The sequence below is a fragment of the Somniosus microcephalus genome, chromosome 1 (assembly GCF_052327205.1).
Source record: "Somniosus microcephalus isolate GS21.2 chromosome 1, FLI_Smic_1.0, whole genome shotgun sequence".
In the NCBI taxonomy this organism is placed as follows: Eukaryota; Metazoa; Chordata; class Chondrichthyes; order Squaliformes; family Somniosidae; genus Somniosus; species Somniosus microcephalus.
Window position 1 is genome coordinate 142,854,599 of NC_140987.1, and position 19,283 is coordinate 142,873,881.

The following is a 19,283-nucleotide window of genomic DNA, read 5'->3' on the forward strand; positions in this document are numbered from 1 at the left end:
ACAAATGACATCCTTTGTGACTGTGACAAAGGTAAACTCTCCCTCCTCGTCCTTCTTGACTTGTCTGTAGCCTTTGACACGGTTGACCACTCCATCCTTCTCCAACACCTCTCCACTGTCGTCTAGCTGGGTGGGACTGCACTCGCCTGGTTCCATTCTTATCTATATAATCTTAGCCAGAGAATCATCTGCAATAGCTTCTTTTCCCAGTCCCACATCATTTCCTCTGGTGTCCCCCAAGGATCTATCATAAGAACATAGGAACATAAGAAGTAGGAGCAGGAGTAGGCCATCCGGCCCCTCAGGCCTGCTCCGCCATTCAATAGGATCATGGCTGATCCGAACCTAGACTCACGTCCACTTCCCTGCCCGCTCCTCGTAACGCCTAATTCCCTTATCAGCTAGGAAACTGTCTATCTCTGTTTTAAATTTATTTAATGTCGCAGCTTCCACAGCTCTCTGAGGTAGCAAATTCCATAGATTCACTACCCTGAGTGAAGAAGTTTCTCCTCATCTCAGTTTTGAAAGGGCAGCCCCTTATTCTAAGATTATGCCCCCTAGTTCTAGTCTCACCCATCAGTGGAAACATCCTCCCCGCATCCACCTGATCAAGCCCCCTCACAATCTTATATGTTTCGATAAGATCACCTCTCATTCTTCTGAATTCCAATGAGTAGAGGCCCAACCTACTCAACCTTTCCTCATACGTCAACCGCCTCATCTCCGGAATCAACCGAGTGAACCTTCTCTGAACTGCCTCGAGAGCAAGTATATCTTTTCTTAAATATGGAAACCAAAACTGTACGCAGTATTCCAGGTGTGGCCTCACCAGTACGCTGTATAATTGAAGCAAGACTTCCCTGCTTTTATACTCCATCCCCCTTGCAATAAAAGCCAAGATTCCATTGTCCTTCCTGATCACCTGCTGTACCTGCATAATAACCTTCTGTGTTTCATACACCAGGACCCCCAGGTCCCTTTGTACTGTAGCACTTTGCAGTTTCTCTCCATTTAGATAATAACTTGCTCTTTAATTTTTTTTGCCAAAGTGCATAACCTCACACTTTCCAACATTATATTCCATCTGCCAAATTTCTGCCCACTCACTTAGCCTGTCTATGTCCTTTTGCAGGTTTTTTATGTCCTCCTCACTCACTGCTTTCCCTCCCATCTTTGTATCATCGGCAAACTTGGATATGTTGCACTTGGTCCCCTCCTCCAAATCGTTAATATAGATTGTAAAGAGTTGGGGTCCCAGCACTGACCCCTGCGGAACACCACTAGTTACTGATTGCCAACCCGAGAATGAACCATTTATCCCAACTCTCTGTTTTCTGTTAGATAGCCAATCTTCCACCCATGCCAGTATATTACCCCCAATCCCGTGATTTTTTATCTTGTGCAGTAATCTTTTGTGTGGCACCTTGTCAAATGCCTTTTGGAAGTCCAAATACACCACATCCACTGGTTCCCCTTTATCCACCCTGTTTGTTACGTCCTCAAAGAGTTTGAGCAAATTTGTCAAACATGACTTCCCCTTCATAAAACCATGCTGACTCTGTCCGATTAAATTATGCTTATCCAAATGTCCTGTTATTGCTTCCTTAATAATGGACTCCAACATTTTACCAACCACAGATGTTAGGCTAACTGGTCTATCGTTTCCAGCCTTTTGTCTACCTCCCTTTTTAAATAAGGGCGTTACATTAGCAGTTTTCCAATCTGCTGGGACCTTTCCTGAATCCAGGGAGTTTTGGAAAATGACCACCAATGCATCCGCAATCCCTACCGCTACTTCTCTCAAGACCCTAGGATGTAAGCCATCAGGTCCAGGGGATTTATCTGCCTTAAGTCCCATTATCTTACCGAGTACCATCTCCTTAGTGATTTTAATCGTGTTTAGCTCCTCCCCCCCTATAGCCCCCTGTTTGTCCAGTGTTGGGATATTTTTAGTGTCCTCTACTGTAAAGACTGATACAAAATATTTGTTCAGCGTTTTTGCCATCTGCATGTTCCCCACTACTAATTTCCCGGTCTCATCCTCTAAGGGACCAACTTTCACTTTAGCCACCCTTTTTCTTTTTATATAACTGTAGAAACTCTTGCTATCTGTTTTTATATTTTTTGCTAGTTTACTTTCATAATCTATCTTCCCTTTCTTAATTAATCTTTTAGTTATTCTTTGCTGGCTTTTAAATGCTTCCCAATATTCTATCCTCCCACTAGATTTGGCTACTTTATATGCCCTTGTTTTCAGTCGGATACTATCCTTTATTACTTTACTTAGCCACGGATGGCTGTCTTTTCTTTTATGCCCCTTTTTCCTCAGTGGAATATATTTTTCTTGAAAGTTGTGAAATATCTCCTTGAATGTACACCACTGCTCATGTACTGTCTTACACCTTAATCTATTTTCCCAGTCCACTTTAGTCAACTCTGCTCTCATACCTTCATAATCTCCTTTATTTAAGTTGGTTTGAGATCCAACCCTCCCACCCTCCAACTGAATTTGGAATTCAACCATGTTATGGTCACTCATTCCAAGGGGATCCTTTACTAGGACATTTTTTATTAATCCTGTCTCATTACACAGGACCAGATCTAAGATTGCCTGCCCCCTGGTTGGTTCAGTAACATACTGCTCAAGGAACCCGTCCCTAATGCACTCTATGAAATCTTCCTCAAGGCTGCCCTGCCCAATTTGATTTGTCCAGTCAATATGAAAGTTAAAATTTCCCATGATTATAGCTGTTCCCTTATTACAAGCCCCAACTATTTCCTGATTTATACTCCGACCAACAGAGTTGCAACTGTTGGGAGGCCTATAGACTATGCCCACTAGTGACTTTTTTCCCTTATTATTCCTTATCTTCACCCAAACTGTTTCACTATCCTGATCCTTCGACCCAATATCATTTCTCACTATTGCAGTGATTCCATCCTTTATTAACATAGCCACCCCACCTCCCTTTCCTTCCTGTCTGTCCTTCCTAATAGTCAAATACCCCTGGATGTTTAGTTCCCAGTCATGGTCACCATGCAGCCATGTTTCTGTAATGGCCACCAGATCATATCCATGTGTAGTTATTTGTACCGTCAACTCGTCTATTTTGTTACGAATGCTGCGTGCATTCAGATAAAGAACTTTTAAATATGTTTTGTGACAATTTATTTCTGCTTTTACCCCCTTTACTACTTTACCTTTATCTTTATATATTCTGTCCCTTCCTGACACGCTCTGGTTTTTAATTCCCCCACTGCTACCTTGCTCTATTGCCTTCTCCGCTGACATTTTTATTTTTCGCTCTCTTGAAACCTCCCCCACACTAATTAGTTTAAAGCCCTCTCTACAGCCCTAGTTATTCAATTCGCCTGGATTCTAGTCCCAGCACTGGCCAAGTGAAGTCCGTCCCAACGGAACAGCTCTCTCCTGTCCCAGTACTTGTGCCAGTGTCCCAAGAAGCAAAACCCATTTCTCTCACACCAGTCTTTGAGCCACGCATTTAACTCTCTGATTTTATTTACCCTAGCCAAATTTGCTCGTGGCTCAGGTAGTAATCCAGAGATTATTACCCTTGTGGTTCTGCTTTTTAATTTGGCCCCTAGCTGCTCATACTCCCTCAGCAGAACCTCTTCCCTTGTCCTATCTATGTCGTTGGTACCAACATGAACCACGACAACTTGATTCTCTCCCTCCCACTCCAAGTTTGTCTCCAGCCCAGAGGAGATGTCCTTAACCCTGGCACTGGGCAGGCAACACAACCTTCGGGACTCTCGCTCTCGGCTGCAAAGAACCCTATCTATCCCCCTAATGATACTATCCCCTATCCTTGGCCGCCTCCTATTTCTCATCTACATGTTGCCCCTTGGCGACATCATCCGAGAACACAGCGTCAGTTTCCACATGTACGCAGACGACACCCAGCTCTACCTCACTACCACTTCTCTCGCCCCCTCCACAGTGTCTAAATTGTCAGGCTACTTGTCCGACATACAGTTCTGGATGAGCAAACATTTTCTCCAATTAAATATTGGGAAGACCAAAGCCATTGTTTTCGGTCCCCGCCACAAACTCTGCTCCCAAGCCATTGACTCCAACCCTCTCCCTAACATCTGTCTGAGGCTGAACCACATTGTTTGCAACCTTGGGGCACGATCTTGCCAGCCCTGGGGAGGTGGGTATGGAGGCCGGGAAAATGGCAGAATCTGGGGGCGGGTGCCCATCCTGCCCCCAACCCGCCTCCGTGCCATCTTGCCGGGTCCCATCTCCTGGAGGCGGGAGGGGGATTACAGCCACTTCACTGCCTGTTAACCGGTAGTTAACAGGTAGTTAAGAGGATTATCCCAATTTTTTCAGGAGTGGCGCAGGCTTCCCGATATCAGGAAACCCCGTCAGGTTCACCGAGGCAGGCAGTGGGTCTGCGGGGGTCGGAAGGGTACAAAAGTGCGTTGTGGAGGTAAGTGACGGGTGCAAGTGTGGAGAGGTAAGTATGTGAGGTGAGTGGAAAGTGATAGAAAATGTTTATTTACCTTTGTTTCTTCCTGGAGGCTTCAACAGTTGGAGATGTGGAGAATCTCGCATCTCACCAGCAGAGATGACAGATGGCTGCTGCATTCTCCGATGCAACAACCATCTAATTTCTGCTAAAGAAAGAGGATGATGAGTCTTGAATACAAGGACTCATAAAACAACATAGAATGTCAGTGTTTGACAGCTTCACAGAGCTGTCAAACGATGACAATTCATCTGTCAAAATTTTTGACAGATGAAACGTCATGCGCAGACGTTCTCTGTAACTGGCTTCCCCTTATTTGGCCTGCTAAGCCTACCGGGCGGCCTTAACAAGGTCAATCAAGGGAAAATAGCATGGGTTGGCCAGAAGTCGATGGAGGCAGGACTAAAACCCGACAAGCAGCAGTCCCGCCTCCAACGCGCCCCCATTGGCAAAATCGCCCCCTTGGTGTCAGATTTGACCCTGAAATTAGCTTCCGACCACATATCCGCAGCATAACAAAGACTGCCTATTTCCACCTCCGTTACATCGCCTGTCTCCGCCCTTGCCTCAGCTCATCTGCTGCTGAAACCCTCATCCATGCCTCTGTTACCTCTAGACTTGACTATTCCAACGCACTTCTGGCTGGCCTTCCACATTCCACCTACGTAAACATGAGGTCATCCAAAACTCGGCTGCCCGTGTCCTAACTCGCACCAAGTCCCATTCGCCCATCTCCCCTGTGCTCGCTGACCTACATTGGCTCCCGGTTAAGCAATGCCTCGATTTCATCCTTCTTTTCAAATCCCTCAATGGCCTCGCCCTTTCCCATCTCTGTAATATCCTTCAGCCCCACAACCGCCACCCCCCCCCCCCCCAAGATATCTGTGCTCCTCTAATTCTGCCCTCTTGAGCATCCCTGATTATAATCGCTCAACCTTTGGTGGCCGTGCCTTCTGTTGCCTAGGCCCTATGCTCTGGAATTGCCTGCCTAAACCTCTCCACCTCATTATCTCTCTTTCCTCCTTTAAGACGCTCCTTAAAACCTACCTCTTTGACCAAGCTTTTGGTCACCTACCCTAATTTATCCTTAAGTGCCTCGGTGTCAAATTTGTTGTCTTAAAATATTCCTGTGCAGCGACTTGGGACGTTTTACTACGTTAAAGGCACTATATAAATACAAGTTGTTGTTGTTTTTGTTGCAAGACGGTAGTAGCCGCTTAAACAGGATGGGGACATGCAAAACATCTGCTTTATGGAAACAACCTGCTAGGAAACAAATTTATTTTAATACATCCCTAAAGACTAATCTACTTGTTTAACACGACAAGCAAATACTGTCTATCCTGTGGAGTTAACTGACTGAAATGCTTGGTCCAATACTGGTGTGCAAACAGAACCAATATGCGTATCAGTAAAATAGCTGAGTCTCATAGCTGACTGTACATTCTGCTTCATTCCATCCTGATTCAGTGACCCCACCAGTCTACCTGCATTTCAGTCAGAGAAACATGCTAACGGAATAGTAAGCTGTGAGGTGGCAAAATGTGTTTATCAGTTCAAATTGGAATCCATTAAAGTACAATTAAATGGCTTCTACGGTTCTGTAGTTACAAATGGAGGATACTTTGGACCAGTCAGGAAAAAGGTCTAAGCATTTAAAGTAATCAGTGTAAGACATGATATTATATTTGAAACATTGCCTTTCAAGGTGTTAAACCACAACTATCATTCAAGTGATTAGAGATTTGTTTTGTAGAAGTGGAGCAAATAAACTTACACCATGAGTAAGATTCCAGGAAGAATCAGCCCTGGATTTGAAGCATAACCAAAGAGCTGTCCAATAAATGCTGGGAAATCATACTGGATTGTTTCCATAATTACCTCAAACATTTTAGCTTTCCCACTGTTGGTAAAAAAAAAAAAAAATTAGACTAAAATGTGGTCTAAACAGTTCCAAAAAGGTCTAAGTTCAACACTGTATTTTAGTGGTGAGTAAGTCATGTTGTTTAAAGCCAGTGTGTCACTCATTCATTTTTAACGTGCATGCCAGAAACTGTTTGCAACTGGTGTTCATCTATTTGGTGTCATAGTACTCCAATGCAGAAAATTGCCACCTTAATAAAACCTTTAAAAGTCCCACCTAAAATAACTGACTGGAAGACTCACAGTTGCCTACCATCACAACTACATGCCAAATACTTCTTTTCCCCTTAACATCTCTTAATAATCTGAGTCCAAGGCTTGAATACTACCCCCATACCTGGAGAGATTCTCCCAGAAGCTCTCCCACATTCCTGCCCAGGATATAGGAAAAAGCTTGCTGTCCAAAAGCCAAGTTTTGTAATCTAGACAAAATATTTCAGCATCAGTAAATTCACATGGGCATAGGGATGCCTGAAGAATGCAGCAATCTTGCACTCTCAGTAGAGAAGCTCGCTCAAAGAGAACTTGGACAGAGAACTGGTCTGACAGTGTTGTAGCACTAACTGACTCATGCTCCTCTTTAATGCAATTCCCCACCAGAAACATGGAATTGGTGAATTTTCCCTCAAATGCCATTTTTCACAAGTTCTTGGCGCCATTCAAATTATACATATACCTGGAATTTTCATAGAGGTGCTCCCAACTTCCCACCCTAACTGTTTATGCCATTTCTCCAGGGTTTCTGCTGATATTCTGCCGAAGTTATGGCGGGAGGTCAGATGAACCCCAATAAAATTTCTATCCCTCATTTCAGTTTGGTGAAGCAACAGTGAACTATAATCCTGATGTTCACACAAGCAATGGAAAGTGTATTACAATCCCTGAAGGAGAATGATTCAGGTGTTTTGGCACTCTGAAGGTCACTTCTGTAGTCCAAACAGCAATAGCTTACCAATTATATTACATTCCCTAAACTACAGTCAATATTGGCTTGACTACATTCTTCCACGAAGTTCATTTTTTTTTTAAATTGAGATATTTTCATCTGTTTAACATCAGCTCCATGGGAAGTGTTATCTGTTCACTGATAGCTCACACAAAAGCTATGACCTTCCAATGTCAACTGAAGATCATTTTGCAATTTTGTAATGGAACTATGGTCAATTAGTTTCAGTATTTTGGTCTAAGGGATACATAAATGAATAGATAACAGATCAATAATAGCTTTCTGTTTTATATGCATAATATTGCATCATTCTGAATCTCCATTTACAAACGTTCATTAAAATTATGTCCCTGCCACTTTGCCAGGGCAGATTTGTAATACTGCAAATGAGTAATTCACTAAAGAAAAAAAATTGTTAATAAGGACTCTTCTCCATTGCTGAGGAACAGATAGCTAGCTATTAGTTAGCAGAAGTTTGCTAGGATTTTAAATGTTAGTTTATCGTTACTTGTAGCTCTGCCTTGGCAAGAATGCCATTCACAGGCTTGTACACCTCCATCTGTGGGACTGCTCATGTCATCACAATAGCAATAATCTCATCAGGCTATCAGAGAAATTGCATTTGATGTGAATCTGAGAAACCTTTTCTTTACAGGGAAACTACAAACTGTGGATCATATGCACACTTATCTCAGGAACATTCCAAACGTTATCAGTTTTGATAGATATCCTCAGTTTCATTTTTCCATCAACAAAGTACTTTCTCTACTTGGGTTCATGAGCAGTTAAAACAAAAGTTGTATACAGTAGTTGATTTCCCGTGGCATTGTACACAAGGACTAAAGATCAGGGGATAATTTTTTTGTCTTTATTGCGTGGTGGCAATCTAGCAGAGCAGATTGCCTGCCTGTTATAGAACCTGTCTCGATTTTCATTCCATTCAGTCATACTGTAATTATACCCTCCCACCAGTAGTGGCAATGCAGAGTATAATTGCAGTCTGACAAGATCCCAATATAAAAGTGTGGACATAGGAATTTATAATAATAGCTGACCGGAAGTGCGTGCAAACATAATTTTTTTAAATATATATTATTAGTCAAACTAGTGTGGCATTGAACATGACGAGCCAAAGATGAAACAGGTAACTTTGCCCAGAGCTTTGAATTTTGTGAGCTGAACCTGTATTACACAGTGTACCTAACTTCTGAGGATGCATCAGTACAGTTCATTCAGCTGATGGAATATTTTTCAATGGGGGAGGGTGGTAAATTGCCTGGGCAAAATAATGTCAGGTTGGATCAGAGTGGAAAAGGGACAGTGAGTGCAGCACTCCGATTTTAGCCTTCCGTATGGCAGACCAAGTTAATATCAGCCCTCATATTCTCTGACTTACCATGTGCAACACCATGCGAGATTCAATGTAATATATTAAGGCCTAGAAATTCGGTGGGGTTAGCGCCCAATTAGAGGCGTTAGAGGGCCTTGCGCCGGAATTATAGCCGTGATCGAAATTGCGTTGGGCCCTACCATCGGCGTTAGCCGGTAGCGCTGCGCCGGCACCGATGACGTCATTGGTGTGCGCAGCGTCCCGGTTGCCGTGGTAACGCAGCCGGACGCCCAAATTCAGTTGTGGCCGCCTCGCCCGTGGCAGCCGCAACCAACGATTGTTCAACGGGATGTTGCAGCACGTAGCGCCGGCGCATTAAGGTGGAGCGGCGGCCGGCCGCTTTCCCGGCGGCCGCCTGCCCGCACCTCCCTCCCCGGACTCCTCCACCACCCCCCCGCGGCACTGATGTGTGTGGCCCGCGAGCCCGGCACTTCTCCGAGGTGCCGGGCTCATTTGTCGGGCGAATCGACCAGTCAGCGGTCGGCTGCAGGCAGCTCCTCCTTAACAGAAGGAGGAGGCCTGCAGTACCCCAGCCTGCCGCACCGCATCGGGTGCCGCAGCGGGGGATTAGCGCCGCAAACCTGCATTCAGCGCCCATAGCGAGGCGCTGAAACCCTCCATTAGCGCCCGCAGCCGTCTGGGCGCGGGGCAGCTGAATTTTTGGCGGGCGCAGCGGCAATTATCGCGGGCGCAAAATTTCGGCCACAAAAGCCCTGGCGGAGGCAAACCTAATTTCTAGGCCTAAAAGTCTTGCATGCAGCACGTACTTCTTGTATGTGTACAATACATGACCTAACACCCCTATTGTTATAAAAAAGTGTATCCTCCAATGTATTGTGAACAGCACCACAGGCGATCCACTTTTTTTAAATAAATGATAAATGAGATCAAAAGACACAGGTGTCTTTGATACAACTTGTGTTTTTGTCTTTAAACATCATCTCAAATACCTGGAAACTTTGTTTATCACCAGATTTCATGGAAAAAGTATATTTTACAGCAGTTCTAAACTGGTTTATTATTGGCTACTAGAAGAAGTTAGGAGATAGAAATTCACACAGTGGGTTATTAGAACATGAAATGCTTTACAGAAGCAGCTATTGAAGCAGAGACTATAACAATTTATAGAGAAATTGGATACGTATTTGAAAATGAAGAATATAAAATGATATGGGGGAAGAGCTGAGAAGTGGAAATAGAATCCATTTGAAGAGTTAACATCAGCACAGGTGTAATGTGCCAAATGAACTCATTCTGTGCTGTAATGGCTATGATTCTATGAGCAGCTTACTTGCTTATGTTTATGTTAATGTATTACAAGCCAAATGAATGTTGAATGTTTAAATGTCTTAATCTAAATGTACACTCTCGGGAGCCGCAAGCCGACATTTCGTTGTACTGCACTTGTGCACTAACAATGGCAATAAAGTTGATTATGATTATGATTGATAACATAATCCAAATGGAAGCTGTTTTGATGCGTGTGTGTAATTCCATCCCATATTAATCTAGTTTCTTGAGTGAAAGCCTATTATTTTTAGTGCATGGTTCATGATCCGTTTAGATATGAATAAAGGAAAACAGAAGAGAAATAAAATTTAAAGAAGCCCAATACATGCATTTTGATCATGTAAGAGAGAACATTTTAGACTTAAAACAGGAATGCATTCGACACACATTATAGTATCTTTTAAACTGATTACCTGAATGGCCCACAATCAAAAGAGGGGGTAAATGTCATTATGGTGTAGACTACTGGCAATAAACTTAGGAACAAGATCAAAAGTAATAATGACATGTAAAAATTATTAGACCCCGATGCCTTGAAAACTCTTGACTGAGGGACATTGCAACACATAACAGCCCAGCACTGAAAGTACATGGACGTCAACAGCCGTAGGATATTGATGCCAATTAAACCAGGAGAATAGAAAGTGCCCATCCTGAAAAAAAAGAAAAACACTCTTCAGTTCTGTATAAAGCTCATGCATGCAAGTACAAACAATGTGAAAATTATCCTGATCTAAATTTTTATTTTCTGGTGTTACCACTGTCTTCAGATGTCTCATACGACTGGAGTGGAGTAGTTCTGTTCTCTATTATTTCTGCTGATGGATACCTCAGCCATATGTAGCTGGAACGTGTGACACTCTGTGATTCTTTTCCCCCTATTCACTAATGTTACACACTTACTGCTAAGATGTTCTACTTCATTAGTCCACACGCATTCTTTACATGCTGCTGTGCCAATCTTTTTAAAAAACTCCAGTACTGGAGAGCTTTGGGAACCATAGGTACAAAGTCACCTGCTCCTTCCAAGCATACATACTTACCATATAGGATCGCTCAAATTGCTCATATACAGTATTCCAAAATGTTATTTTCTGAAATCCAGTGGGAATTTAGTTGAAGTGAGTCAATTTTACCACTGGGGTTGAAAATCAATAGGGGCCACATCCCAGCGTAAGTGCTTGGACATGCCCGCCCAGGATCTCCAGTGCTGACCCTGCCCAAGTTCCTGGGGTAAGGGAACGGCCTTTCAATTTTAAATGCCAATGGCAGACACACACACTGCTAGGGGCACCCACCTTTTACAGGAAATCATGTCTCCACTGCTACACCAGAGGTGGGGTCGGTTCCATCCCAGAAAGAAAATTAAAGTGCCCCACCATTGTTGCCGTAAGGGGATGTGCATTGAAATATTTTTTTTTAATTAAAAAGATTTTTTCAGGAGTCCCACATCTGCCATTTGGTGGCCTGGTACACCAAGCATATCACTGCCTATGATGTGTCAGGTCTCTGCTAAGCCGGGGACACATTAGAAGTCACTGGCTTCAGCCCTGACCATTCCTACATCAATGGTGTTGTCGTGCAGGCAGAGGCTCCTCGCTTACATTACCAGATAGAAACGCCAGCGCAAGACCAGGCCCTGACCTAATTTGCAGTCCTTTCGCAGCACTCCCACACAGGAGTGTGCCAGGAGGGTTGTGGAGTTTTAGCCCCAGTGATTCTTTTGGTGCACCAATTGTCTACAGTGGAGTTGTCAAAAGGCCTCACCTTTAATTGTACAATAAAATCAGCAATGTTGTTAATGGCCAGTATGATGTGGAGAAAATCAATCAATAATTTGAAGTGTGTTAGGTTCAAAATAATTCACAGTGAAAGAGATCATTGATGGACAAAGAAGGTGGGATATGGACAGACACCAAAATTGACAAACTACATCACCCGAGTAAAGGAAACATCACCTCTTCTTTTGGCTCCGCAGGTTCAGATAATTATATAATTTTTAAAACCTTACACATAAATAATTACTAATTTTAAGAATTCTTTCTCCAATATACTTCCGATAGCATAGAGTAAATTTTTTAAATATCATAGTGCTTTGCATCCATGATTATTTGCTGTGGATTAATTAAATATGTTTATTACCTATGAGATCAACTGCATAACATTAAATCTCACTTAAAATCAACTCAAAGTTTGATAGCTTCTCTCCAGATATGTGAAGATGTTTCAGCCTTGGCTCAGTGGCAACACCCTCACCTGAGACAGAAAGATATGGATTCAAGTCTTGCCTCAGAGACTTGAGCACATAATCCAGGCTGACTTCAATGCAGTACTGAGGGAGTGCTGCGCTGTCGGAGGTGCGGTCTTTAAGTTGAAATGTTAAACCGAGGCCTTTTCTGCTCTCTCAGTTGGATGTAAAAGATCCCTTGGCACTAGGAAGAGTGGGGAAGATCTCCTGGTGTCCTGACCAACATTTACCCTTCAACCAACACCATTAAAACAGATTATTTGGGGGAGAAATTTGGTGGAGCCGCAAATGGGGTGCCAAGCTCGCCTGGGCGCCGGAATTAGCGCAGCGATCGGAGCAGTTGCGACCACTAGAAATTCAGCTTGAACGCCCCAAGAGGGACACGGGGTGAGGCTCGAGGCACTCCGCGTCCCTCTTAGGGCGCTGAAACTGAATATCGCAGCGCAACGTGCCGCAGCGCCACACGCTGCGGCACGGCGCGCTGCGGTACTGCAGGCCTTCCTCCCATTCTTAAGGGGGCGGGGCCTGCACCAGCACGATCAGAGATCGTGAATGCCGGCAAAAGAGCCCGGCACCGAGGAGAAGTGCCGGGCTCTCGGAAAACAGCCGGCACTGCCGCGGGGGGAGATCAGGAGGCCGGGGACGGAGGTGCTGGCAGGTGGCCGCCGCCGAAAAAAAAAAGCCGCCCCGCACCTCCACCTTAATTTGCGCCACTGCCGCCACAGGTAGGCCCCGTGAACCGGGCGCGATTAGCAAACGGCGCTACAGAGGTGGGCGCTACCGAATATCGAGATCGGGGCGGTAGCGGGATGCTGCGCACACCGATGACGTCATCGGTGGCGGCGCAGCGCAACAGGCTAACACCGCCATTAGCGCCCCAGCTAAATATCGCGGGAGGCGTGGCCAGTGGCACTAAAGCCACTGAGTGCCCTCTTTAGGCGCTAACTGGTGGCGCAGCCCACCGAATTTCTAGGCCTTTGGTTATTATCTCACTGCTGTTTGTGGGACCTTGCAGTGAACAAATTGGCTGCTGTGTTTTCCTACATTACAGCAGTGACTAGACTTCAAAAGTACTTAATTGGCTTTAAAGCGATTTGGGATGTCCTGAGGTCAGGAAAGTTTTTTTCATCCTCCTTCTTCTTTATGCTGATCAAAAATATTTCCAAAGCTGCCAACCCCATCTACTGGCAGAAAATCAGCTCTGCAGAACTCATTGCATCAATGTTAACATATCTTCTTATATTAATTCCTGATACAGACCAACTTTTCTTCGGGTAGATCTGGCAGATCTTACAAAGCATTCATTATATAAGAAAATGTTATCCCAATAAACTAGTTATTGGTGGTTCCAGTCCTATGTCAAATATTCTACACAATGATTACCCAGTCTATTTTTAACTTCTAAAACTAACCTAAATTTAGTTAAAAGAGCAAGAGAGTAATTATTGGTAAGACAGCACATATCTGGATAATGGAACAACAACAACACATACTGCAGCCAAAATCTTCCTGCTAGTTAACTAAAAAATATTCCATCACAATTGGATATGATCTTTGTACTTTAAACTAATTTATTTCTTTTCAGCTCAACTCCATATGGATGACATTTTTGCATATTAATAACTTTTGTAATCAGCACAAGTGAGCTCTCTTCATTTAGCATTAAAGTAGGTAGGCAGACAAAGATCGAAACTAAACTGATATTTTCAACCAGTTTCTATATTTGACATTGCACAAGATATTCATGATGGAAATGATTTTAACTGAGTTCTTTAAAATGTCAGAATTATTTGATAATGCACCCATGAGAGAACAAGAAGTTACAAGCTCAGAACTCAGAAGGCCTGACCTATAGTGTGTGGGATGGGGAAGCAGAAAGAGGCAACTCTGCTCTTGCCTAGCTAGCTGACCAGAAGCAAATTAGTTCACATTTCTGGCCAAGATGAGTGTTTAAAATTTAGGGTGTTACAACAACCACAAAATGTGCTGGTAACAAATTGAACAGAGTTAATGGGGTGGGGGGAATTTTAACTCCCGGGCAAGAAAGTGGGCTGATGAGTGACCGGCAGAAAGAGGCGTTGCTGATTTTAACAGCCAGGCCTCATCAACATCAAGGCAGCATTTGACAGAGTGTGGCATCAAGGAGCCCTAGTAAAACTGAAGTCAATGGGAATTGGGGGGAAAACTCTCCACTGGCTGGAGTCATACCTAGCACAAAGGAAGAAGGTTGTGGTGGTTGAAGGTCAATCATCTCCGCCCCAGGACATCGCTGCAAGAGTTCCTTGGGGCAGGGTCCTAGGCCCGACCATCTTCAGCTGCTTCATCAATGACCTTCCCTCCAACATGGAGATGTTCGCTGATGACTGCACAGTGTTCAGTGCCATTCACAACTCCTCAGATAATGAAGCAGTCCATGCCTGCATGCAACAAGACCTGGACGACGTTCAGGCTTGGGCTGATAAGTGGCAGGTAACATTCATGCTACACAAGTGCCAGGCAATGACTATCTCTAACAAGCGAGAGTCTAACCACTGCCCCTTGACATTCAATGGCATTACCATCGCCAAATCCCCCACCATCAACATCCTGGGGGTAACCATTGTCCAGAAACTTAACTGGACCAAACCACATAAATACCGTGGCAACAAGAGCAGGTCAGAGGCTAGGTATTCTGTGGTGAGTGTCTCACCTCCTGACTCCCCAAAGCCTTTCTACCATCTACAAAGCACAAGTAAGGAGTGTGATGGAATACTCTCCACTTGCCTGGATGAGTGCAGTTCCAACAACAGAAGCTCGACACCATCCAGACAAAGCAGCCCGCTTGATTGGCACCCCATCCACCACCTTAAACATTCACTCCCTCCATCACCGGCGTACCATGGCTGCAGTGTGTACCATCTACAAGATGCACTGCAGCAACTCACCAAGGCTTCTTCGGCAGCACCTCCCAAACCTCTTCCACCTAGAAGGCCAACGGCAGCAGGCGCATGGGAACACCACCACCTCCAATTTCCCCTCCAAGTCACACACCATCCTGACTTAGAAGTATATTGCCGATCCTTCATCGTCGCTGGGTCAAAATCCTGGGACTCCCTACCTAACAGCACTGTGGGAGTACCTTCACCACACGGACTGCAGCGGTTCAAGAAGGCGGCTCAGCACCACCTTCTCAAGGGCAATTAGGGATGAGCAATAAATGCTGGCCTTGCCAGCGACACTCACAGCCCAGGAACGAATAAAAAAAATGCAGCTGGCCGTCCTCCTGACCGAAACAGCTGAGAAGTCGGCGGGAAGCAACTGCCCAGCCACTAAAATCGTGCAGCTCGGAGGCTACCGTCCTAGCCCAAGGTAAGTGCGGGAATGGCGGAGGGGTGGGGGGAGGTGGAAACAAGGGTTCCAGGCAGTCAGCTGTTTGGGGAAAAGTCCACGTCCGGGATGTCCTATACTTTCTTATGGGGCATTGAGGACCACTTCTGCTCCCCCAGGCACCAGAAAGGAAAGAAATACACTTATCTTGTGGGGCCTCTTCCACCGGTGATCAGCCTCTGGCCTGCTTCAGCCCAGTGGGAAAATCACAGCCGCTTTCCCACTCAGGCCAGCGTTAAAATGGCAGTCGGATCCTGATGGCAAAGCCAAGGCTGCCAAAGCACTAAATAAGCACAAGTTCTTTACACAATCTCACTACATTTGAGAGCTATAGCAGTAAATTACTATTATGAGGGTCATTCTTATAACTGAAGGGCCGGCGGTTTACTGTATACCCTAAATCTGCAGTCAATATCTGTTTACTATACCCTTGGATTAAATTTGTTTTTACAAATGAATGATTTCTTTCGATCAGTGAAGGTAGGCAATCGGGAAAATGACCTCTGTTCAATCACTGTGTAATAGCACTCAGCGCAGGTCATTGCATTCAAATGTCATTTAACAGCAATAGTGAAAAGTGTTTCCTCATTTATGATAGATTGAGGCGCTAGGCATAAATGGCTGAAGATCTGAGTGGCCATCAGCAGGCGAGAGAAAGTAAATCAAACGCTACAAGCTACTAACAAATCAAGTTATACAACTATAAGAGTATAAAGACACCAATAACTACAGCTACTACAAATAGATACTGCAGATTACATCAAATCCTGTCCCAAAACTGTGTTAACCCACTGTTTCCCAGTCCCTTTCTCCCATTTCTGCATACGGAGGATCACAGGAACAGATCCGTATCCTATTATTTAATAGATAGCCACACAACGCACCCTTGTGCTGTGCCATAGGATTGACAGACAAGTTTTTAAAAAAACTTATATTTCTGATCTTTTATATAAACAGTACATGGAAATAAAACTCAGGCACTGAGTGCAGTACATATAAAATATGGAGGGACATTAAGAGGTGACCTATGTTCAATTTACTGTTTCTGATCCTTGTACATTCAAAAACTTTCATTTTAGTGGGAGAAAAATATAGTTAAAGCAACCTTGTGCTACATCCCTAATTTGCTGAATAAAGGGCAATCCTGTTTAAAACAAATCAAACATATTGTACCACACAGTTCATCATATGATCTTCCTCAGCCATATGTACTCAACTTACATGCTCTCTGAACACTTCCTATGTCAATTAACTGGTTGACTATCCTTGTACAAATAAATCACAAAAGATGCAATGGATGTATCCCAAACATAAAATGGTTGCTCAACTATACATGCTTCCACCTGTTTATATTTCTTTTTGAGATCGGTTTCTACCCTGCCTCACTGGTTTATAGGACTTAGCATGACATATTTAGTGGGCCCATTGGACAAGATTAGACAGCTCTATTGTATTAACTAAAATATGATGAATTGTACAGTTGTAACACTTCCTTACCATATCATTCCTTGATTGAAGATAAGTCCTAGAACATTTCCACTGATGTCAAACTCAGTGTATGAAGGCTGAAGTTTTAAGGGTAAAAGTAGCAAGGTTAATTGAAGTGAAGTAACAGCGCAAGAGGTGTCCTATTGTCACATACTATTAAACAATTTCAGAACCATTTACTGCTGACTAGTCCTAATTCTGTACCAGCCATTGTTCCTCAAGAATTGCTTTTTAAATGTGCGTATTGTACAGCGTGCAGATATGTACTGGGGAGCTATATGCACATTTACATCTTTGAAGAGGCAACTGTGGCTAGATAGGGATAAATTTAGCTCCTGATTTTTACTGGTAAGTAAACATTAAATATAACTAATAAAACATACAATGATAGTGATCATTAATTCACTCAACACATTTCTTTTGATAAAAATACTTACAAATCCATACTCCAGGTCCCAGCACCAGCAATAGTTAATAAATCTGACAAACAGAGCACGAAGGAAATCCCCAACCAATATACTGCCATAAGTTACGAGAATGTCAGACACAGTAAGCTTTGTAAATTCCTGTAAATAGCAATTAACAAAAAGATTCATTATTCAACAAAGAATGCAATGATCAGATGTTTCAATGAACTAAAGTGTTAACTTCACAGTAATAGCTATCAAAACAAAATCATGATTGAAACAGTGTATTGCTTTCTCCCCATTAACACAGCTGTAAATTGACCAAAACAAATTTGAGCTAAATACATTGGCCCAGATATTCCGATCCCTATGGGTGGGTAGGCGCTGTGTACCCACCCGTAGGAACATCGGAAATGCCGGTTTCAGGCATGCGCTGAAAACCGGCATTTCTGATCTGTCAAGAATGGTCTCGACAGATCCTCCAACTGCCCTGGAGAAGGGCCTCTGCGGGCGGATAGTTCCGCTTTTTGGAGACCCTCCACCTGCAGAAAATCCTTACAATTCTTACGCCTGGTAAAAGCAGGCGTAAGGCCTGCTTTTACCAGGATAAGAGTTGAAAAAAGTTTTTTAAAAATTCCACTAATTTATCATTTAAAAATACTTTTAAAAAAGTAAGTTTATTTTTAGCCCCGTAAAAAACTTTAATTATTTTTTTCAAAAAATTAAACTTTTGTTTAAAATACTTAATTTATTGTAATTTCAAGTCATTTTAAAAATGTGATTTAAAAAAAAAACTTATTTAAAGTTTAACTATGTTTTTGGGGTGATCTCCATTCATATATTTGACAGGTCTTCCTGTCAAGTGTATGAAGGGAGATTCCCTTCTTTGATCGTCTCCCCATGGCCCACATGATCCCAGGGACACTGTGAACTACATGTGCCTCTGGGATACGTGGGCCCTGCACACTTGGAGTTTGGAGAGGCCCAGCATCGGAAGCGTGTGCATTCCTGGAGCCCTCAGGTAAGGGCATAGATTTTTCTAGATCGCAGGCCTCCACCCGCGGGAGGCCTGCAATCGGAAAATACGGGCCATCATTCTATGCAAGAACCTAGTGAAGCCTATGTGATACAAGACTACACCTTGTGCTACAGATGTGAGAAACACATGAATACCAGAAAATAAAAGATCTCAAAATCTACTTCTATAGTATAGATTCAAATGATTTACCAATCCAACGCCTGTCTCCCAGCAAGGTCCTCTGGGAAAATCTGCAGGGTCTATTTGCGGAATGCTTTCAGAGGTCGAATTAATGGACGTTAAATTGAAGGAATTCAACACGGCTAAAGTCTTATTCTTTATACTTTCTTCCTCTGCCAACTGAACAAAGCAAAAGAAAACATTTTCAGCCTATGAATACACACTTGTAGCTATATACGGAAATGGTTTAGCAGACAACGTAGCCTAGATCTTCCGCTCAGCTGCAACAACTTCTGCCCTCTACTTGGGTTCAGCCCTGTTCCAATCCAGGTTTCAGGATCAGGGTCTTTTAAATAATTTTAGGAAGTGGCCAGAGGAAGGCTGAAAACCTGCTGCCTCGCAGAATATCTGGCAGCCTCTGGGGCAACTGAACAATGGCAGCATTTTTTTTGTTGAAAGTGGACAGGGTTCACGAGGTTGGGGAGTTAAATTAATTGCCCCGTAATCGATTTAATACCCATCTCTCAGGGG

The 19,283-nt window shown here is 43.6% G+C and overlaps 1 protein-coding gene across 1 annotated transcript in view; it reads right to left on the reverse strand.

Annotated features, from left to right (window-relative positions):
* Positions 1–19,283, reverse strand: part of LOC147124389 (transmembrane channel-like protein 2-B) — a 180,794-nt gene that overhangs the window by 29,735 nt on the left and 131,776 nt on the right. Inside the window, exons 13-17 of the mRNA XM_085963421.1 lie at positions 18,783–18,932; positions 17,585–17,713; positions 17,157–17,224; positions 10,459–10,698; positions 6,274–6,399 (exon numbers count right to left, since the gene is read on the reverse strand). Coding sequence (XP_085819547.1) covers positions 6,274–6,399; positions 10,459–10,698; positions 17,157–17,224; positions 17,585–17,713; positions 18,783–18,932 — 713 coding nt within the window. The remainder of the gene's footprint in view (positions 1–6,273; positions 6,400–10,458; positions 10,699–17,156; positions 17,225–17,584; positions 17,714–18,782; positions 18,933–19,283) is intronic.